General features: G+C 34.3%; 1 protein-coding gene across 1 annotated transcript in view; it reads left to right on the top strand.

Moving 5' to 3' along the window:
• Alk (Anaplastic lymphoma kinase) overlaps positions 1 to 22,895 on the top strand; it is a 1,005,172-nt gene that overhangs the window by 914,939 nt on the left and 67,338 nt on the right. Inside the window, 2 exon segments of the mRNA XM_068387529.1 lie at positions 13,831 to 13,926; positions 14,595 to 14,790. Of these exon segments, the coding sequence (XP_068243630.1) occupies positions 13,831 to 13,926; positions 14,595 to 14,790 (292 nt within the window).

Raw genomic sequence — 22,895 nt, 5'->3', positions numbered from 1 at the left:
GTAGCCAGAATTGGATTTGTCCACCTATCATCCAACCTAGCTCGCTCACTCATTCACATACGGAATATATGCAAGCTTGATGTCATGACAGAAACTCTCTCTCTCTCTCTCTCTCTCTCTCTCTCTCTCTCTCTCTCTCTCTCTCTCTCTCTCTCTCTCTCTCGTTACTGAATTGTGGATGAACTCAATGTGTAGTAAAACTTCCAAACTTTTGTTATTTCAAGTATCTACTGTGCGAGGAAGACTCATGAACAGTGCATTGGTCTTCCCTCCCCTCACACACACTGCGTCATTCACCTCTGTTTTTTTATGCATTTATGAGCTTACTGGATATTAAGGCCTTTGCATTGAAATATCTTTACCCAGCATTTTTTTCACGTTATGCAAGTCCAGCCAAGCAAAGATTTAAACACTGTCTCCAGTTTTATTCCTACCATGCTCAGTCCTGAACTATGCTACTTGTATGCCTTCCTCCATTTCAAGTGTATGTACGTAAGTGTGTTTGATATTCGTTACCAGCTCAATGTAGAGTTCACTTAGTTTTGTTTAAAAAGATTAGTAGAACTTAGAGTGACATGGCATAGTAAACACTTTTTTCCGATGTGAGTAAAAATTTAATTTTCTCAGTAACTCCAATTAAAATCCAGTTAAAACTGGAAAAATATTTCATCCCCCATTGAAGAAGCTGTAAATAAGTTTTTCTCTCTTGCATGACTGGTTAAGTAAAGACTCCCACGCGCAATTTCTTCAGCAGTTGAAAAATAAGGTTAAGGAAGGAGGTGAAAGAAATGGATATTGCCGGAATATCTTATTGACCATTTTTACTGAAGAAACTGACAGATCTTGACATTTATTTGTGATTTTATTGTTTTTATTTCCTGGAAAAAAATTTACCAGGGAAATGTCAATATCCGAATTTTATGTGGTTTCCAACTCTTGCCCATTAGTCTCTCTCTCTCTCTCTCTCTCTCTCTCTCTCTCTCTCTCTCTCGAACACACTCAAAAATATCCTCCCGCCCCAACCACCTGAAGTCATCTTATTTACACTGAAGCAGTTTTGACGAATGAGGCAACATTATATATAAGTAGGCTCTTATAAGAGCCATCGTCTGGTGTATCTCATCTTTTGGGGATCCAGCGTGGGTGTAGACGTAGTTTCATCATGTGAAATTATGCGCAATTTTGATATCGCTTTTGTATGCATGAGATCATGTTTGTCTTATAGATTAGAATATCAATACAGAGCGTTTTCTCATATCATGTCTTTGGCTTTTGTATGAAGAGGTAGCGAATTTCTCAAGGAAAATAAAACTAATTAGTAACTTGCTATTATATGACACAGAATGGAGGGGAGGGCAGAATTTAGCTTTATTTTCAGTTATTAATTTATGGATTTTACTTCTCTTTAGACAGTATCCGTATACATTCTATATTATATTTATTTTTGCAAACTTTCATTTGACGTCTTTCATCCAAAATGAATCGCTTAGGAGTTACAATATTTAATTTTGGTTATTTTGTCACTTTCATTGAATTTCTATCTCTGCTCTCTCAGCGTTTTTGCCATTTATTGAAGGTTTATATATATATATGTATGTATGTATATATATATATATATATATATATATATATATATATATATATATATATATATATATATCGTTAATAACATCTGTCTCTGCTTCAAAAACGCAAAGAAATAACAAGAGCCAATGATATTGGAGTGACTTCCCTCATTTTTACCGAGGGAAAATTTTCACCTACGTGTATTGAGAATTCCTGAATCGGAACTCGGGTAATTCGACCTGAATTCCTGTTTCAAAGGCTAAAGAAGAATAGGAAATTGTTTAGAATACTTTCATAGCTTGGAAGCTCTCGGATGGGGGAGAGGGAAATGATGGTGAAAGGAGGCGAGGGAAAGAGGTGGTGGTAAAGGAGGAGATGTTGGGGGTGGGAGATGGATAAGGAAAGAGAGAGAGAAGAGGGAAATGGAAGCATTTAGCGAGAGATGAGAAGTTCTGTATTTGATGGCAGGCGTTATGAGTGTTACGTGTGCAGGGAAGCGACGAAGGTGGGCGGAAGCTATTTTGGTGAGAGGAACGAAAGACAGACGGGCTCGGGGCCGTTGGAATGTTAGTCACTTTAGGTGGGTCTGTTTATGCCGTTATGGAACGAGTGACGACGGAGAGATTGTATGAATCAGGGAAGGATTATTCGCTTGGAGGCCAAAAGGGTCGGTAGGATGAGACACAATAGAGGGCTGCAACTCATTACTTTTACTTTACTTTGATGGCTGCTTTTCCGGTCCCATACAGCAGGGGAACCCCACTCTCTACAGGACCTCCACTGTCGTTTTACCTTGTTCGTTCACAGTATTTATCTTTTCAAGACACTTTGTTCATTTACTGTTAAATCGTCACTGTCAAAATACTCATGAAATAAGAAAGTGGACATAAATCTAGGTTCCAACAGTTTGAAGCCATCTGTAATTATTCTCGTGTCGACACGATTTGTTGGCTGCGCAATATATAGCAATTATAAGTATTTTTGACGACCGGTTCTGATAACTTGGTGGGTTATTGTACATATTTTAAATTCAATTCTTGCTTTAATCGGCAGCCAGTGTAAATCAATTAGTATAAGGGTGTTCCTTTCTCTAGGTGGGACACCTTTTATTAGTCTTGCTCCTCTGTTTACTATGTTTTGTAATTTCTTAAGTTGGACTTTTGGTAAATTGTAGTAGATAGAGTTGCTGTAGTCAATCCTGGTAATACCACAGTTTATCACAAGTTTTTAACAGAATTTTCGTCCAGGTACTTTTTTATAGACGCAATATTTCTTAGATGATAACCAGCACTTTTTATTACATTATTTATTTTGGCCATTTAGAGACAGGTTGCAGTCAAGAAATACACCTAGATCTCGAACTTTACTAGATATCGGCACCGAGTCATTATTTATGTTCATTTGAATATCACCGAAGTTTCTCACGCTGTTTCTCTTGCCCACCACCATGAATTCAGTTTTGTTCTCATTTAATTTTAGTTGTTTAAATGTCATCCATTCTCTAACACTATCAAGGATTCGGTTTAGAGTTTCAGTAGTGTCATCTATATCATTTATGGAGAAGTAAAATTGTGTGTCATCTGCAAATAGTTTAAACTTCACGCCATGCCTTTGGAGCTTTTTCGATAGACCAATAGTATAGATGCAGAATAAGATTGGGCCAAGTACACTCCCCTGGGGTACCCCTCTGTTTAAGGGTTCATATGATGAATAAGAGTTAACAATTTGTACACTAATTTCTACCAACCAAGTAGTCTTTTAGATATTCGAAAGCTTGATCTTCAACGCCGATGGACCGTACATCATTTAGTAGCAGTTCATGCACAACTGTATCAAAAGCAGCATTGAGATCGATCAATTTTAAAATACCACATTTATTTTCATCCATCATTTCTAGAATATCATTTGCTGAATACTGTATAGCGAGATTCAGCAGTTTTCCATGTGATAAATAGACTTCAGGTGAGCACTTGTTTGCTAAGTCCAAGATTTTTCCCAGGCTTAGAAGTGCCGTCCGTCAATATTTGCTCAGCAATCGACTTCACTTTCGCAAACTGAGACCCGTTAGACAATCACAAACACAGGAACACACGCACACACGACATTGAATAACTCTCAACTAGTTACATGCTTATGTTTCACGTTTCGTCAAAGGACAGAGAATTCTTACAATAAAAGAGTAATATCATTAAATTGTTATTTTCAACATGGTAAAGAAGTTAAGATATATGTGTGTGTGTGTGCGGAAATAAAAGAAGTTCAGAAAAGTGAGGGGGAGGAAAAATAGGAATAGGCTTTCCATTACCAAAATGCAATGAGGTAGCGAGATACTATAACAGCCGAGAGGTGGTTCGATTGTGTAAGGTGAGTGTCGCCTAACAACGATTGCATATTTTTTTATGGTGTGGAAGTAGCGTAAAATGGAATGTGTGCAAATTTGCTACTAAGGAGAAAGTGAAACTGTATGTAGGATATGTAATTGCCATTTGAGGAAAAGCAATGTCATAATAAAACGAAATTCAGAGTATCTATTTTTGCGGGTTTAAAAGTAAGATGGAATCTTACGAAAGCATTTTTATATCATAAGCAAAAGTTTGTTATTTATTTTCGGTTTGCTTTGAAAATGCTTACATCTTTTTTTCAATGGACTATCGTAACCCTACCGGCTTCAGTTTGATGATTGACCTAATCTACTGTATTATCTTTATAAATTTCCTATTACCACTGTTTATTTTGTATATGTATTCTATACAGTATATGGAACATATATGCACCAAAGGGAAATTAAACACTATAGAAAACTATTGAAGTAGTACACATTATGTATTCGGAAAGCTATTTATATAGAATTATTAATTCTTTATGGGATCATTTACATCGTAGCCAATCCCAGAAGATTTGGAATAATAAAAATCCTCGATACGGATTCTGCTACACTCATGTTTTTTTTTTTTTTTTTTCAATTAGGAGAGCATCTCACTTAATACAATTATTATTGCTATTAAGTTTACGTTTGGTATTTTTGTGCCTTTTTTTTTTTCCTTCCATAGACACTTGGAACTACTGAACATATAGGTTAGGAGTCGGAAACAGCTAAAGTATTGTCCTTATCAAACGATTCAGTAATCTGATAGATCCCATTCATGTATGTGATTTTATTTAAATATCTTTTGCATCTTCTGACGTGCTGATTTATGCACAAAAAATAATGCGGTTTATAAATAATCACTTCATCGGGTACGAATAAATACTTCTTTACCGCCAGCATGACAAATATGCGTGTTTTATACATACAAATTATAAGCTTTAATAGTTCTTGCATATCAGGGTGAGCAAAAGAGATATTTTTTCCGCTTCGCCTTGGTCTAAGAAGCAATTAAAATCCCAGAAAAAAATTTAACTTTTTCTCTTCTGAATCCAGTCTTTAGAATAAATTTGATAAGATGTTGCTTTTGAAGTATTCCTCATCTATAACTTCAAGAAGGGGGCTAAGTGGTTTGCTTACGATGCATCAGGAATTCTATTTATGAAAACTATGACGCCAAAAAGAAAATATCTCTTCAAACACATTAATTGCTTTTCCTTGGTGCAGATTAGATTTCTAATACGTCTCTGATAAACAACTCGTTATTAAAGAAATTATGCATATATACAAACACACACAGATTATATATATATATATTTATATATATATGTGTGTTTGTGTGTGTGTGTTTGTTTGTTTGTATATATGCATGATTTCTTTAATAACGAGTTGTTTATCAGAGACGTATTAGAAATCTAATCTGTACCAAGGAAAAGCAATTAACGTGTTTGAAGAGATATTTCCTTTTTGTGTGTGTGTATATATATATATTGTATATATGTATATATATATATATATATATATATATATATATATATATATATATATATTGTATATATATATATATATGTATATATATATATATATATATATATATATATATATATATATATATTTACACGAGCATGAGGTCGAATATATAAGCATGTGATCACTTTGAAGTAATAGAATAAAGCTTCGAGTCATAAGGTGACAGGAATTCGTCAATAGAACTGATTCTTTAGAGTAGCAGAGTAGAGGTGTTTTGTTTCCTTCCATCTCAACTGTCAAATAAAACTGTCACTCGTTTAATGGGGTCTCCACAAACTGTGCTACATTGAGATATATGATAGGGAATCTCAGACAATACCACTGTGATTGGTAGGATCTGAAAAAACAAGAACTGTCACGGGAGTGAAAGAGAGAGACCTACTTTTATACATACACGAACACACCATTAAACTGTCGAGGTGTTCTATTCACTATGTGCTTATATACATATATCGTTCATTGGCAAGCAATATGTGCATGTTTCTAAGCTCTCACATTTTCTTTATTTTTAGCTTTATCCATAGCTATTTTAAGTATATAATAGGGTAAAATCACTTGAAACAAACTCTCTCTCTCTCTCCTCTCTCTCTCTCTCTCTCTCTCTCTCTCTCTCTCTCTCTCTCTCTCTCTCTCTCTCTCTCTCTCGAGTTATATCATTATTAGACATCAGTGGCATAAATGTAAAAGCTAAGGGAAGAGGAGAACTGTGGAACGAAGAGGAGGGCACTACAGGCTGGGTATCACAGCAGAGAAATAAAAGGGAAGCAACTTTGAAGATCATCTTGTTGGACCTAAAGCTGACATTCCTGTCACAGGAAAAGAAGGTGCGGGCATGGATGTACAGAAGAGGGAGAGTAGGAAAGAAAAGTAGCGAGACCGAGAGAAAAGTACAGAGGAGAGAGGATGGGTTGGATAACAGTATTATTTTCGTGGGAGGTAATGAAGGGAGCGATTCATTCATCACGAGAGGCTATAACAGAGCCATGCATAAAGGAGTAGTAGTTTTTTTTTTTTTTTTTCCTTTTTTTTTTTTTTTTGCACCTTGGGAAGAAGGTTAGGATTGTATTTAGATGCTCCAGCGACTCTGTATGTACCGGATTATATCGTGCAAATTCTGCAACATGGTGGCTTCCCCTCTTCTAGCTATATGGCCCACTCTCTTTGCTAACCTGCAATGTGGAGCGCCTGATGTAAAATATCCTGCCTTATTCTCTGTCGAAACAGGCCATCTTTGCTGTCGTTCAGTAATTGGAGCGGCAAAATTACTCGCCAAAAATGTACATGAGAATTTTTCAACTGTTTTTCATTCCCGTGTAAATATTGAGCTCTAAAATAAGATTATTATTTGCAAATTATGTGAATCCATATATGAATAGGCACTTTTAAGAACTAGGTCCAGTAGATAAAACTAATCTAGATCTGGATCTTTTTACAGCTTGTCTCCCAAATAGCTATACTCTTCCTGTAGTATATTTGAAAGTTCAGAAGAAAATAAACTTGTTTTTAACGACTCTGTGGCCTTTCAGAAGCAAAATTGCTTCAATTGTTCGGGCTGATTATGAAGTGTTTTCATTAATTCTACGAAGGAGTTTATCTCTTCATTTCAGATTATTCTTTGCTGATTAGTTTTTAGCAGTATAGCGGAAAAAAAAATGTTTGTCTCAATTTAGAAATGGTCACCAAAAGGTGATTACATTTTAGGAAACATGAATCTTGACTTTTAGGGAGGTGAGGTATCGGTTTTAAATTAGGCCAATAAAAAGGAGCTCTACTGACCGTTAAACTTGAAAAATTATGGTAAAAATTAGGGCTTGAGTTTGTGCATGGGTCCTGACAACTAACCATTTTTAGTTGGTAGAATTTTTTTTTTTTTTTTTAAATATCTTTTTGTTATGAAATCTTGATCCAATGAAAGATTTAAAATTTGTTAAAAACTAATAAACTATCGTTTTGCAATTCGTTAGGTACCTGAAATGACTCATCTTAAATAATAAATAGGAAGAAATTGACTTGCGACCGTTGCTCAGAATGTTCGAACTAACAAAAAAAAAAAGGGGTGGGGCAATCGCTTCAACTTCAGTCCTCAAAACTCTCTCTCTCTCTCTCTCTCTCTCTCTCTCTCTCTCTCTCTCTCGTTGGTAAACTGCTAATGATGTGTATCACATCATTGTCTGTGAGAATTAGAAAAAAATGACAACTAAGTATAATAGGGAATATACCCCAAATATCAAATGCCCGGGAGAAAAGGATGCAATAAATGAAATTAAAAAAAGCTGTGGTTTCTATACCGGGAATATTTGAACCACCCTGTCCCACTACACTTAAAAATCCACGTCAGGAACATTTTTGATGAGAAGAAATTTGTTTATATAATTCCTGACATTAAGCTTTAAAACATATAAGTATTAAGTTACCTTAAAAGGAATTGTAATCCTCTTAACTGAAAATCAAACGAACTGTGTGTAATGGTATTAATAGTTCGTTCATTACTGATAGAATGTGAGATCCGCTTTAAAATAGAGATAGCTAATGAGAGAAATTTCGTAATATTTTCAACATTTTAAGGGTCTGAAAGTCCGGAAGTCTAATACCAATCGGTGGTGGTCATGTATATTTCAGATAATTTAGACCAAGTTTTTCTTTTTGTACTTTTTGTAATCCTATTGTTTTTTCTTTGATAGGCTGTGAATATCCATTCTAATGTCTAAAATATTCTTTAGAAAAAAAAATCGAAAAATTAAAGATCTTTTAGGTATCCAAGCATAACAATTAGCGTAAAGCAGCAGTTTACGATTGGATCGGAATATAAGACTTGGTTAACAACAAAAATTATCAGTGTGGAAAGATTTATTATTATGATATATATTATTACAAGCTATAACCGTAATTGGAAAAGGAAGATTCTATAAGCCCAAGGGCTCCAACGGAGAAAAATTGCAAAAATAGTTATATTTATATGCTTAAACGTAAGATACTTGAAGAAAAAATAGTTTTTCAATTAAACAAACAACTGTGTTAGCAGATTATAACGTCTTATATTGAGACAGGAAAATGTAACATGCTATCTCCTTGTATTAAAGCACAGTATGTGATATAATATAAATGTACTGGCAATAACGCCATTCCTTGGAATATGATGATGGACAAGTTCTTCTTTTTCATGATTTTATGGGACGCAAATATCTGATAGATTATAATGTAAAGTAATTAAAACTTTGTTAATTACATATACCTGTGGAAACTATAACTTTGGTAGAATCAATTAGATGGCAAGTTTTCCGGCATCTCTTTAGATACCGATTTAATTACATCTACATGTAAGTAATTTGAATCAGGGTAAAGAAAACAACACTGATATTTCAAACTTTAAGAAACGCGTTTTTACCACATTCAAGTCTTGTTTTCCGAGGGCAGCTTCCTGAAAGAAAGATCCTTAACATAATTAACTATGATTTGAAATTGACATCGTAATCCAGACAAGAAATGAAAAGGACTAACTGGCTGTTCTGTACGTGGCATCTGTCCCTTACAGAATATATATATATATATATATATATATACATGTGTGTGTGTGTGTGTATAATGTCCTGTATTTTAACTGTAAATGAGGCTTTAAAAATAAAATTTTAAAGAAGTTTATTATTAATTTCCAGCAAATTTAGTTTACTGGTGTTGACTATTACGAAGACCTAAAATTACTTTCTTTTCAAGTTTCATGAATCCTTCTAAACACTCATTAGCGCAAGAAAATTCAATACTTTAATAGAGTCCCAATTCCTTTTCTGAATTACAATGACTAGAAAGGCCTCTTTTTTTATCAGCCTCCGCTTTTGGCTCCACCTAATTTTCAAAGAGTTCAAAATTCTTTTTAAAGGCTTTTGTTCGCAATGCAATGGTGAGATACAAACAACACTGAAATTTATTTAGAAATACAATAGATCGAGAAGCTTTGTATTGCCATCGATTAAAATTTCGGTGCAAATTATTGTTATCGGAAGGGCGGAAGGGTTGTTAATGGACATTTTACCTTATTTATCAAATGAAAACAATGTGCTTTGTTTCGAAACTACAATTCCCTTTCGTATTGTAATGACTGCTAGAACGAAAATGAGACGAACTAAATAATTTCGTCTGCGGTTTCTATTGATGTGACAAAAGCCCTTTGACTTTGGTGAAACCTTTTTTTCGCATTCTGACCGTAAAATGGAATCGTGGTCTCAAGATATTTAAGTCTTATAGCGTTTCTTTTTCTTTGTTTCTTTGTGCGTCAATGTTTCACTTGATTTGCGCTACAGCGCTCTGTTTCAAGTTGTGATGAACTGTATTGCCAGTTTTGTCAGTTACTACTTAATATAAACAACTCTGTAATAGATAATATATTAGCCCGCAAATGATGCAGTATATTTTTTCTAGAAAGTTCTCTCTCTCTCTCTCTCTCCTCTCTCTCTCTCTCTCTCTCTCTCTCGAAAGCTTACTCCTGATCCTTTACATTGTAAGTAAAGTTTTACAGTTAGGGGAAGAAGATCAACAGAAAAGTTCCGGATGCAAGTTTATTCTCCATTACGGCCAGCCGAAACCTGTCTAGATTCTGGACGTCTATTTTCTGAGAGCACCCAAGCCATTTTATCAATACCACCAAGAAAATTCTCTCTCTCTCTCTCTCTCTCTCTCTCTCTCTCTCTCTCTCTTAGTTCCTTGGTGACAAGTTGTAATATTGATGATGTACTAGATATTGCCCCTATTATGTTTGGCGTTCCCTGAAATTTTGAATCAGTCCTTAGTATCCATCTTTGTTATTAGAAACATATTGTCAATAGCAAAGTTTTGTTACATTCGAAATGTTTTCACGGACAGTTGTAAATATTTTTCAGTACTTAGTATTAATATTATAATTTTTTCTCTCTCTCTCTCTCTCTCTCTCTCTCTCTCTCTCTCTCTCTCTCTCTCTCTCTCTCTATATATATATATATATATACATACGCCGGGTTATTGTTCACATGTACCCAATAGCATAGGTATCTAGGACGAAAGGCATTTTTCCCAGGGAGCTCAGTTGACACGATGCAACCTGCACCTTGCATCTGCGACGCCATGGCAACGACGTTGCGATGCTTAGTTCACTTGTCATGTATAATGAATCATCTGACGCGAACGAACTCTGTGTCTCAAGTGAAATTCCTGATATCCAGTAAAAATATGAAGCTCTTTTTTTTCCTGTTTGCGGACATGGTCAGGAAATTAAATGTCTGTTGCTTTGACAAGTCCGTATTCGAATCTATTCTTTGCAATACTCTATTCCCCCTCATCCGGTCTCTGTCATTCAGAATCTTGCAGGCTTTGGAATATTTTCATTTTGCTGTTCGTATATAATCATTGTTACAAGAAGGCACTCAGACGCATATGCTCCCTTTATATATATATATATATATATATATATATATATATATATATATATATATATATATATATATATATATAAATGCATACATCCATATATATGCATGTATTTATGTATATGTATATAAAATATCTATATATATATATACATATATATATATATATATATATATATGTGTGTGTGTGTATTTATTTATAAACACGGTATTCTAATTTTATTGTCATTTCAAGCTTAAATATTTACAATTTATTGTAGAATGTAAAGAATTGTAAAGTTACGCGAGTAATGTTGCTGAAAAAAAAAAAACTATTGAACTTATATGTAAAATAATATACTCAAATATAAAACAGGAGATATATATATATATATATATATATATATATATATATATATATATATATATATATATATATATTTATGTGTGTGTGTGCGTGTGTGTATGTATGTATGCGTGTGTGTGTGTATGTATTTCTCGTTACAAAAGTGAGTTAATGTATTTTCCATGGATATATAGTTTTATTGCTCATCATAGCATTTGTTCCACAAAAAAAAGGTGCAAGATGTTTTTATGATTACAGAGAACTACTTCTTCGATGTTCTTCTTGGACAAAGTTTTCATGCTAGTAGACAGATTACAGTGTTTATATGAAGCTGGGTAGTTGTATTTATTCAGTGGATTCAAAAGAGCATAACAGCAGCAAAAGTTCAAATAGACTACTTGAATTTAGTAAAAATAGTTACTTTTCTTTATATATTTGTTAAAAAAAATAGAAATACAGTAAAGACGGATTTTTTTATATTGCCATGCAAAACTTCTCTAAATCGCCTTTTCAAATATATAAAATATATTGCTGCACATTGAGGCCAACTAATGCCAATAACTTTTTCCTACTTTGTATGCAGTCTTAGCCTGATGGACAAAATCCTTTTATAATTATAGTGATCTTGTCATAAAATTCCATAGAATTCGATTAACATTTTAAAGCTTAGTATCAGAATCGTCTGTTTTTACATCTTGAGGAACCTAACATTATGCATGGGTGTAGGATACTTAATTTATCTTCATAAATGAACTTTATATTAGATACCTATTGTTCTAACGAGTCGGCTCCCTTATTTTCTTTGTATGAAGTTCTGAACGCCTATGAAAAAAAAAATCCACTTTAAACATTTTTTGAATACTCTTAAGTTCTGCCTCGGCCGGGATGAGCATTGGAGTTGAAATATGAGTTTACTTGCGTTCATTAACCCTCCCAATCTCTACCCTGCCTCTTTTTTTCATGCATTTAGTTTTCTTTTCATTAGAGGAATAAAGAGCCTCGAAAGACGACATTATCCTGGAAATGATTTTAACATTTCGAGCAACGTCTTACCTTCATTGTTATTGTTCTAAGAAGCCTTTCTCCCAGAATGTCCCCGGATGTGTGATTCTGAAGAGGACATCTTCGCTCTTTAGGGACTCCTTATTGAGGACTTGGTAAACATAAGGCCGAAATTTAATAACTATCCTGCGACCTCCGAAGGAGAGAAGACGCGTTGGTGGTGGTGGAGAGGAGAGAGAGAGAGAGAGAGAGAGAGAGAGAGAGCTCTGCAAAGTGAATCATTCGTGAAACTGGATGTGAAGTAAAATGTATTGTGTATTTTTATGTCGGAACATGGATGTCGAAGCAAATTTCAAAATTATATCAATAATGGGTAAAAATAAAATAGAAAGGGACACGGTAATGGATGACAAAGGAAACGTCAAGAAACAAGGGTATGTGGGGATCGAAATATAATAGAGAAATTGAGGAAAATATAATTGACTACTGAGAAATACAGTTTAAAGAAAGAACATTTATTTTATGAATACTTGAAGAGTGTTGTTAAACATTCATCTTTTAATGATAAAAACCAACTTGGAAAATTATTTTTTTTTTTTTCAGTGAATCCGTAATAAGTCGGAAATTATTTAATTATATCATTATTTTTCTGTAATGTTTATCAGAACACTCACGTCAGTTGTTTTATTATTAGATAAAATTGTTTTATTCTTTGTTCATTATTTCCAACCCTTTCCTTGCAAAATCATTTAATGTTTTTAAACTTACTTCATCATACACATCTACTATTCCTTCTATTTCTTAAATATTTCTTTTGATATTCTGCGTAACACATTCAAGAGAAAACGTGAAAATCAGGAAGAATTTCAAAGGATTATTTCCTTTTCTAAGTGAGTCCCTTCTCGTATACAAGCAGTGACTCTCTCTCTCTCTCTCTCTCTCTCTCTCTCTCTCTCCTCTCACTCTCAACAGCTCAGGTTTAAAAGATCACAACCTCCCAGGCATCTGAAAAGCTCAAGTCCGCCTACAAAATCTCATTCGTGTAGATCCCTGGAATGCCTCACTTCGCTATACGAGAACGGCTTCTCTCTCTCTCTCTCTCTCTCTCTCTCTCTCTCTCTCTCTCTTATGGGATAATGGAAACATTGTGTATCGTTTTTCATACCTTCTGTTTTTCTTCTAATGCGTTTATCTTTGTTGTTCACTCGGAACATTCGACCACCCTTGCACAACGCTCTGAACTTGTCAGGTTAATTTTCCATGCTGAAAATCTGTCATTTGCATAAAATCCTACAGCTTTCATCACATTCTCTCTCTCTCTCTCTCTCTCTCTCTCTCTCTCTCTCTCTCTCTCTCTCAAGTAGATCTAGCGAGATGTTATTGTGAACCTTCAAATTGCAGAATTGACTGAAGTGATGGTCAAGATGAGCACAGATTTCCATAACTATGAATATTTATATAATTACGTAAGAATTTTATTCGAGTATTAAAAATCTTAGGAGAATAGTATTTTACACACACACACACACACACACACACACACATATATATATATATATATATTACATTAGAGATAATCATATAACATGAAGTAGTGATCTATGATAATTACCTTTCTGAATATCCATATGTTTTGTTTTTCTCCTCAGCTGTTGGACCTGTGCCATGGAGAGTGGCTTATATTTTCTTCGCAGGTCTGGGATTCTTACTCGTTATCGTCATATCAGCAATTTCTAAATGTTGCTGTAAGTATTGTTTTAGATATATTTTCATGTTTGCTTTTTTTAATATTATTGCTTATATTTTTAAACTTATTTAAGTTAGAAATTGTGAATTCAGTATTTTGTGCATTTTTAATTTCACTAGTTATGATATAAATTAGAATAAACACCTATTAGAATGAACCTGGTCGGGCCTTACTGTGCGCTGACCTTTTCTTAATTATTTTGACAGTTTGTTCTTTTTGTAGGATTAAAGTGTTTTCCTCCGTTGGAAGCGTGCTAATGACCTCATTCCCAATGATGAGGTCATTAGCTCTGGGTTATAATGTGATGATACGCAGGGGATTCGGAATTGTTAGGAAATTAGGTCAACAATTAAGGTTATTCTTTCAATAGAATGATTTATAAACTTCACTTCACCCTCTTACTACCCCTTTGTGCTCTTAAAAATATTGTTATTGATATTGCATCATACTTTGTTCACGAACCCTTACAATAACAATAATATATGGATTTTTAGTAAAGATGTGAATATTTTAGATGCAGGCCTCTCATACCTGTATACAAATAATGAATGGTCAAGTATTATTGTTAGAAAATTAGATAGCACGTATGTATTGATTTTTTTTTTTTCTCTTTCATTTGGATACGATGTTGCTGTTGACATCAATGCTGACAACGCCGCTAAACAGATAACCGATACCAGAGGAATAAGTTTACTCGTAGACGCGAAGACATGTTCCCAGGCCCTGACTTCCAGTTGAACCGTCTCCGAGCTCAGTCCGGCGGTATGGTCACCGAGTACAACCCCAACTATGAATTCGGCGGTGGCACTTGTACAATCAAGGACCTGAAGGCTGTGCCAAGGGACAACCTTACCCTCGTCAAGTGAGTGTTAAATCTCTCTTCCAGTATTTTTGATTCTGTTGTTTGATAATTTCTGCGTTGGTCTACGAATTGCTGTCAATTTTTTTTTTATATATGAACCCTGTAATTAACTTGGTGCTCGAATAATGGTTTGTATTGGTTTGAGCGCCATAACCATCTATTATATTAAATACTAAAGTACTTCTCAGAATCAAGAAAAAAAACAAATAAATAACACTCACTTCTTAGCAACAAAAAACGATAAGATATTTTTAAACAACTCTGCTTTGATCCAAAGAGATTTTAGGAGGAATGTTCCCTTCCATGCCATGGTCGTATCTTATGTCAGAGACTAAAGTGATCCTTTCAGTGGCTCCCCGGAGACGTGTTACACTTGTTGGCCTGTTTTGCCAAGTTCAGAGAACTCCTTGTCTTTGCTTTTGGTCCGACTTTGAATCGGCTTTCTCTTGAATATTGTCTTTTGGGATCTTTTCTTTGTTAAGGTATTGCGCAGTTGGATTATTTAATCCTGTGTTATATGTTTTGATATTGAATGTGACAAGAGTATTACAATTGTTTCTTCCGATTATTTCGCCTTTAACATTAAAGTTTTATATTATGCTAAAGTATCTTAATTCAGTGCATTATTTTACAATAATAAGGTTTTACGAAATGTATGCATTATACCTCTACATTCAACACACCATAGTACACAAAATCAAACAAATTAATTCGCAAATGAATCCACCTACATATATCTAATTTTTAGATATAATTCCCATTTACGACTGAAGTTTCCCAATCCTTTTTGTTTTAAAGGAAAAGATACAATTATAAAGAATGAGAACAACCCAAATATAACTCATAAGAGTTGGAATCCCTTACCTAATGATGAGAGAGAGAGAGACAAGAAAAAAAAATCGAGATAGAAATCTTTGCCGTCTGCCACCACAACTGGCACTGTTGAGAAGCAGCAGATGATAATGCCACATATCTCCCTCCCCTCTCTGTTCCCTTGCGGTCCCAAAACACTAATTAGGTTTTTAATTTCTCCCTCCTTATCGGCGTCTTGATTGCCGGCAGACTGTTGCTGTTTCCCCCTGAAAAAATGATACCATGTGATGGAACATTCCTCTGGGAACTAAAGAGCGCTTTCTCTCTCTCTCTCTCTCTCTCTCTCTCTCTCTCTCTCTCTCTCTCTCTCTCTCTCTCTCTCTCTCTCTCTCTCAGGAGTTCATTTTGGTACACTCATTATTTAAATTATTGTTATTATTGTGTTCCATGCTCCTCAAGTTTTCGTCAGGTTTGTTCGTTTACTGCTGATTATTTCGGCAGTAAATAATAAACGACATAACTCCCCAAATTTACGATCATTGTAACATTAGTCAACATATTCCATAATGGATATATAAAGATAATTTTCGAATAAATTTGCACCCTTTTAAGAGCTGGCATTATACCCTTAACAAGAAAGATGATGATGAAATTTTTTTTTATCATAGCATTCCTGATACATCACCGCAGTTGTCTAAAAAAAAAAAAAAAAAAAAATCGGTCTTTTTCACATGTTTTGTTTCGCCATTTCGTTCCCCAAAATGCGTCATTTACGCATTCCCCTCTTGATGGCTCGGAATATGTCTCATTCCTGCGAACTTCCCTTTAATGACAGGATGGAATAGATCAATATACATGGTTAAACGACGACAATTGCTGCATAGCACACCTGAACGTGCTAGGAACGTCAGTATAAATGGATTTCTGATGAAGCAGCCATCTGATTGATCTATCGGCCGGGTGATTTCACTTATCTTGTCAACAACCAAAATACACCTTCGCCCCTCCTATCTTGTTTCCCAGCTTATTTTATTTTTTTATTTCGCAAAGAAAATCCAAGACTTTCCCCCAGTTGTACCATTGTGTTGAATGACCTCCCTGACCCAAGCACCCGGCCATTTTTCACACATTGGTCTCCCATCCATTTAAAGCTGAGGCTGTTGACGTTAGTTTTTGGTGTTCCCGTCTGTTTATATATTGATGTATAATTTCTCGATGATAATTTCCTAAGGTACTTTTTATCCCTTTTCTTGTCTTAAGGTTTTACGAGAATGCCGTATGTATTGAGCATTACTCAATATCCCAAATTGGCAAATTCGTTTAGTGTTCTTTCATTTTTTTTCCGCATTTAACGTGTTTATTCAGTTCCTAATTCATGAAGTAAGATTGTATTTTTTTTTTTATTTAAACTTCCAAACTTATTCCAAATTATTTTGATGTAAATCTACATATGCAAGCTTCTGAATTGTATTCTTTGTAATATCATACCGTACTATTAGTTGATTACTAACTCTTTATATGATGCTTTGTGCTTTACACATCTATTGCTGGCATTCACATCCCCCGTTTTTATATATACTTGCATAAGTATAATTGAGTGTCTAGTCTCATAATTTTGTATTGCTTTTTACTTTGTCTTCAGGACCAAAGTCCAGTAATAATAAAACTTTAACTTTGGCATATGTTTACGTGAAAATGAAATAGGTTATAATCCTGAAAGAAATTCATGCAGTCATGTATGTATGCATGCATTGCAATAAAGGTTTGTAAAGTTATTGTGCAATAGTCAATTCACATCAATAGTTTATTGTATGTTCATGAAGGTTTTTATGGTCTGAGCTAAAGACGCAAGTTGAAGTGGATGGACTATTGAAGAATAATCTTTTGCCGGAAGATGAAATACCAGATGTGTTTGAATGTTAGTAATGAATGAGAATTGTGAGATAGACTAAACAAAGGCTAATGAAGGAGAATAATTGTGCCCCAGACATTCGACAGTTGGGTGAATGAAAATTGATGGGAATAAAGCAATGGTAAAACAGTTAACATTCATAACGGAGGGAACAAGGAGATTTACACTTTTAGATTTATAGGAAGTTTGATTATCACGTTGTAAATTATGGTTAAATTAACGAGCCAGATATTATAAATGTAAGAGTGGCAGAAAGAACAACTGAAATTCGCAGAAGTAATTGACTTTAAGAATATAAATGTACAAATGTAACATACATTATATATCAAAAGGTATTTTTTATTAAACTGTTAAATTCACAAACTCCATGAAAATTATGCTGGAATAAAGATGTATATGATTTATAATTATATGTATATACACACATATATATATACACAGACGCAAACACACATACGTGTGTGTGTATATATATATATATATATATATATATTATAAAGGGATTTTATCCCCTCGCCCTCTCCCTCAATGGCTCGTTTGGCTGGATTAAGTGGGATTTTGTTAAATATTCCGCACGAATTGCTTAACATGGCCCCCCATGTGCGTATGGTATATTCTCTGTTTTACATCCCCTCATGTGCATATTTGTGGTATCCATCCACTGTATTTTAATATCTCAAAATTAGAACATCCGAATTGCAGTGTTGTGTAGAATTTGAGCGTTGTTTATTTTTTTTTTTTTTGGGGGGGGGGAATTAATGTTGAATGTGCTTTAAATCTGAGATGGAACCAAGAGAGAAGTCGTATTTTAGTCCCTGACACTTAGTAAATGATTTTGATGTCAACATGATAATCTCAAGGATATTCATTTGCCTGAATAATGGTTACTACTAAATAAAGCTACCTTTTTTAAATGTTTTATATACTTGTATAGTAATAAAAGTTTCTAGCCCCCGATTTTTTAGTTGTGTATATAAAATTCTCTCTCTCTCTCTCTCTCTCTCTCTCTCTCTCTCTCTCTCTCTCTCTCAGAGACCTTTGAATTTGAATTTCAACTAAACGCCTTTCCAATTAGAGGTGTTGACATGAGTGTGGTAACCCTCCTATTCCTAGCATTTCTTTTTTAGCATAAAGTTGCTGCCCACATGCCCCATTCCTTCATGTCTATGGCTCACCACAGTTAACAGAATGTCACACACGATTCGCGGCTCTTTTGTCACCAGAAGCACAATTATTTTTAAAGGACTTCTCCTAGATCTGTCTGCCTCGTTCAGAAGTCGAACCCAGTTTTCGCACGGATGATATTTTATGGATATTAAATGTCTCTTGGGTTAAATAAACGCAAAAGTCAATTCGCTCCTCTCTATTGTTGGTTAAGTGGGCATGACCCCAGTGCGCTCACAGCTTGAATAATGTATATTGTCATTAAGCAACGGTAATGTTTACATTGGTCCAAAGGGGACACGGTTTCACCAACGTTTCGTTTGTTGCTTCTATCTCCACATTTTGAACCTTTTATATTATCATGGTTTGGATTGTGCATTTCCCTTGGAAAAAGACCAGCGAATCATGTACGAGGTTTTATTACATGTATGGTAAATGTGTTTTTGATAGCCTTGGAACCCTATTGATTTATAAAATGGTTTATTTTTCATGCAAACTTCATTTCGTTTATTTAGTTTTTCTTTTTTTCAGAGTTTTCTTGAATGTTTGTTTATTGATTTTTTTCCTTATTCACGATAGATTTTATCATGCTTTTTTTTCTACCATGGTTTGCTCGTCAATTAGTTTCTCTGAAAGAAAAAACTTTTTTGACAAATGTCAAACGGAAACATTTTCATGATTTCCTCGATACCTCTTCTGGGAATATTAAAATGACGACTTATAATAATGTAGCTGGAAATTAATAATGATTTCATTATTTTTGCTTTATAGGCTATTTTAACTGAAATACTTTCTATCTTTATCATATGGATTTTGTTATTAACAGTTTTCAAGAATCAAAGGCTTAACTGCAAATTGTATGTCTCATCCGTTGTACTGTAGGCATATTTTGTGGATCTTTATAGCGCCCCTTCTGCTCCTTGTTGTACCCATTTTCCAGCTTGCTGCGTTACCTCTATTCTAGAGTTTTTTTTTTTTTTTACTATTAAAATTTTTAACTATAACTCCATGGCGCAATAGCACGGTTTTTCCCCAGTTGCACCATGGAGTTTTAAGGGCCTCCTCTGACCAGCGTTGAGCCATATGGCCCAAATCTATATATCCCATTTTGATTGGGTTCTGGGTTCTTTAAGATTTAGCCACCATGAAAACTTTGGTCCCAAAGAGGCGATTATTTATCATTTTTATTTTACCTCTCTCTCTCTCTCTCTCTCTCTCTCTCTCTCTCTCTCTCTCTCTCTCCGCGAGAACTAGCGTGAGCCACTGAAAACTCGTAAAATATGGACGTGGGAAATATATACTACTTTTAAATTTTTCATGAATATTTCGCACGCTATTTAAGTTGATGATGGTAATTTCAGTAATACATTCAGGCGTTTAGACTATAAAGTGGGTAATAGCTATCAGATTTATGGTTCAACAACGCTTATATTACTAAAGTAATTACAATTTTCAATATGGAGCACATAATTTAATGTAAATTGAATGTAAGTCTTTTCCTTAGCTCCTAAGTATTAAACCTATACCTTTGCGTAACGGATTTATCATAAAATAAACTCAAAATTGAAAACTGAAAGAAAGCTTTATATTTCAGGCTTCAGTTTCATTGAAAATTGAAACGTCTTAATGAAAACAGTGTGTTTTTGTCAAAGGATGACCTACATGAGGGGAAAGGAGAGGTATATCTCTATGATATTCTTGTGGATATGTGGGATCGAGATCATGCAATTCCAAAGGGAAATTCTCTCATATTTGGTTTGTAAACATCAGGTCCACAGATTCTGCAAGTATCTAACAAAGTTGAGGAAACAATAAGAATTCCATGAGTGTGTATATATATATATATATATATAATGTGTGAGTATGTATGTGTATATATATATATATGTGTGTGAGTGTATGTATGTATATATATATATATATATATGTGTGTGTGTGTGTGTGTGTGTGTGTGTTTTACACTCGGCAAAATTGATAACACTATAAGTTCAGTAAGATACGATCTCAGTCAATATTTTTATTTTTATTGTATACTTTCATATTCATGTCGCTTAGGAATTTCTGCTTCGCCCGTGTTCTACATTTTGCGCAGTCTTTAAAGGTTCAAGTTTGGGGTCCGTTAAATTAATTTACGATGATGATAGTTTTGAAACTTCACCCTGCCTCTGTCACTTCGGGGAATTCCGACCAGACAGAGGGAAGTTCATGTGAGAAACTTTCTCTTGCGACGCGAGTTTAAGTTCATAAAACGGAATGGCCAAGGAGTATTAACAAAGTTGCACTCTTGTACGTTCATATGCATATGATTTTGATCTTTTTTTCATGTAAATACTATACAAAAGCATCCTCTTATACATGCATATATTATATCCATATTACATATTTGTATGTATATACTATATATATATATATATATATATATATATATATATATATACTGTATATATATATATATATATATATATATATATATATATATATATATATACTGTATATATATATATATATATATATATATATATATATATATATATATATACTGTATATATATACTGTATATATATATACTGTATATATATATTTATGTGTGTATGCATAATCACTGTATGTGTTGTGTGTATGCATGTATGTATAGTGATTAAAGTGCTAGTCAGTAAAAACAAAAAATGATAGAAGCAGCTTAAATAGAATGCAGTCATGAATCTAGTTAGGTATTATTTTGAAGAGCCATTCAATATGGTCGATAAAAGAGGCAGAACTGAATGATGCTAGAGTATAAGTTCAGGGTGTTTGTAGATTTAAATGTAGGAACGCATAAGGAAAAAGTTAAGAATTTAAAGAATGGAGAGACACCATTAGTTGAGATTACAAATGAGATGCTTTGGTACGGTGACAGACCAATGTCCACGAGGGAAATGTTATCATGGAATAGGTAAGAAAAATAAGTGTTTATTTGTATAAGAATAAAGGTGTTAGATTTAGAGGATACTTAGAATTATAGTGTTATTCGTAAGACTTTTATGTGAAAAGTTTGAAGTAAAAGGAAAGAAAATCTTTTTGGCATTCATGGCCCCAGTAAAAACTTATAAAGTAATATGGTGGAGAATTTGGATATATGGTATACAAGACACGTTGCCGAGGGCGATAAGAAGTTTTTATGAAGAAAGTGTAGTGTTTCAGAATTAGGAGGTGGGAAAGTGGCTGAGCTGGTTCTTAACTGGGGAAGACAAAATTGGGTTTTATGCCTCCTTGACTGCCTAATATCTTTATGGCTCTTGCGTTGTAAGAAGTCAGAGAAAGGACAGTAGATGATGGCGGGATGTTATAAGTTTTAGAAAATAATGGAGAGCGGAGTGTATGATAAATGGTATTTACATTGTAAATCTGTACTGACTGAGGATAATAAGGAAAGTTCAGAAACTAGTGACTGTACAACGTAAAGTTTTAGAATAAAAGGGCGTAAGAGAAAGGTTACGTAGGTGACTTTGAATGTTGTATAGCGTGAAAGAATAGACATAGTAGAATCGTATAGGTATTTTACAGCTAGTATACCGGATGATATTTGGATAAGAATTGGGGCAAGGTACAGAACTGACGAAATAAGAACGGTAGGAAGAAGATGTATGCTGAATATTGAGAGGAAATTCTTATTTCCCATGAAAACCAACTTTGGAACCTAAGAAGGGATTCTTGAGTCAGCTCTCGTTTATGTAAATATGTATAATTAGACTGAAACTATGAGAAATTATTTGTTTGAGCATCTGTTCGGCATAAATAGTGAAAGTAAGAAATGTGGGTAGACGTAGTAGCGGTAGATTGTCGAAAAGAATTTATTATTTCGAAGTGTTCGGTGGAAGTGCTAGATGTAATGCTTGAGTAAGATTATAAAAGAAGTACTAATACACCCAGGAAACGTTATAGGGGGTGAAAGATTAACTTGAAATGGCGCAGTTATATTTTGCATAGTTTAAAGGCCACTTATAAGTGGGAGGGGCAAGGGACAGTGACATTGCCCTATCAAGCAGGACAGTGCCCTAGAGACTGACCATATACACATATGATCAGCGCCCAAGCCCCCTCTCCACTCAAGCTAGGACCAAGGAGGGCTAGGCAATGGCTGCTGATGACTCAGCAGATAAACATATAGGCTCTCCCAAAAGCCCCTTCTTTAGCTCACAAGGATGGTGAGGTTGCAGGCACCAAAGAAACTAACGAG

The sequence above is a fragment of the Palaemon carinicauda genome, chromosome 15, assembly GCF_036898095.1.
Source record: "Palaemon carinicauda isolate YSFRI2023 chromosome 15, ASM3689809v2, whole genome shotgun sequence".
NCBI lineage: Eukaryota > Metazoa > Arthropoda > Malacostraca > Decapoda > Palaemonidae > Palaemon > Palaemon carinicauda.
Note: the sequence above shows the minus strand (reverse complement) of the source record. Positions and strands in the feature narration are given on the sequence as shown.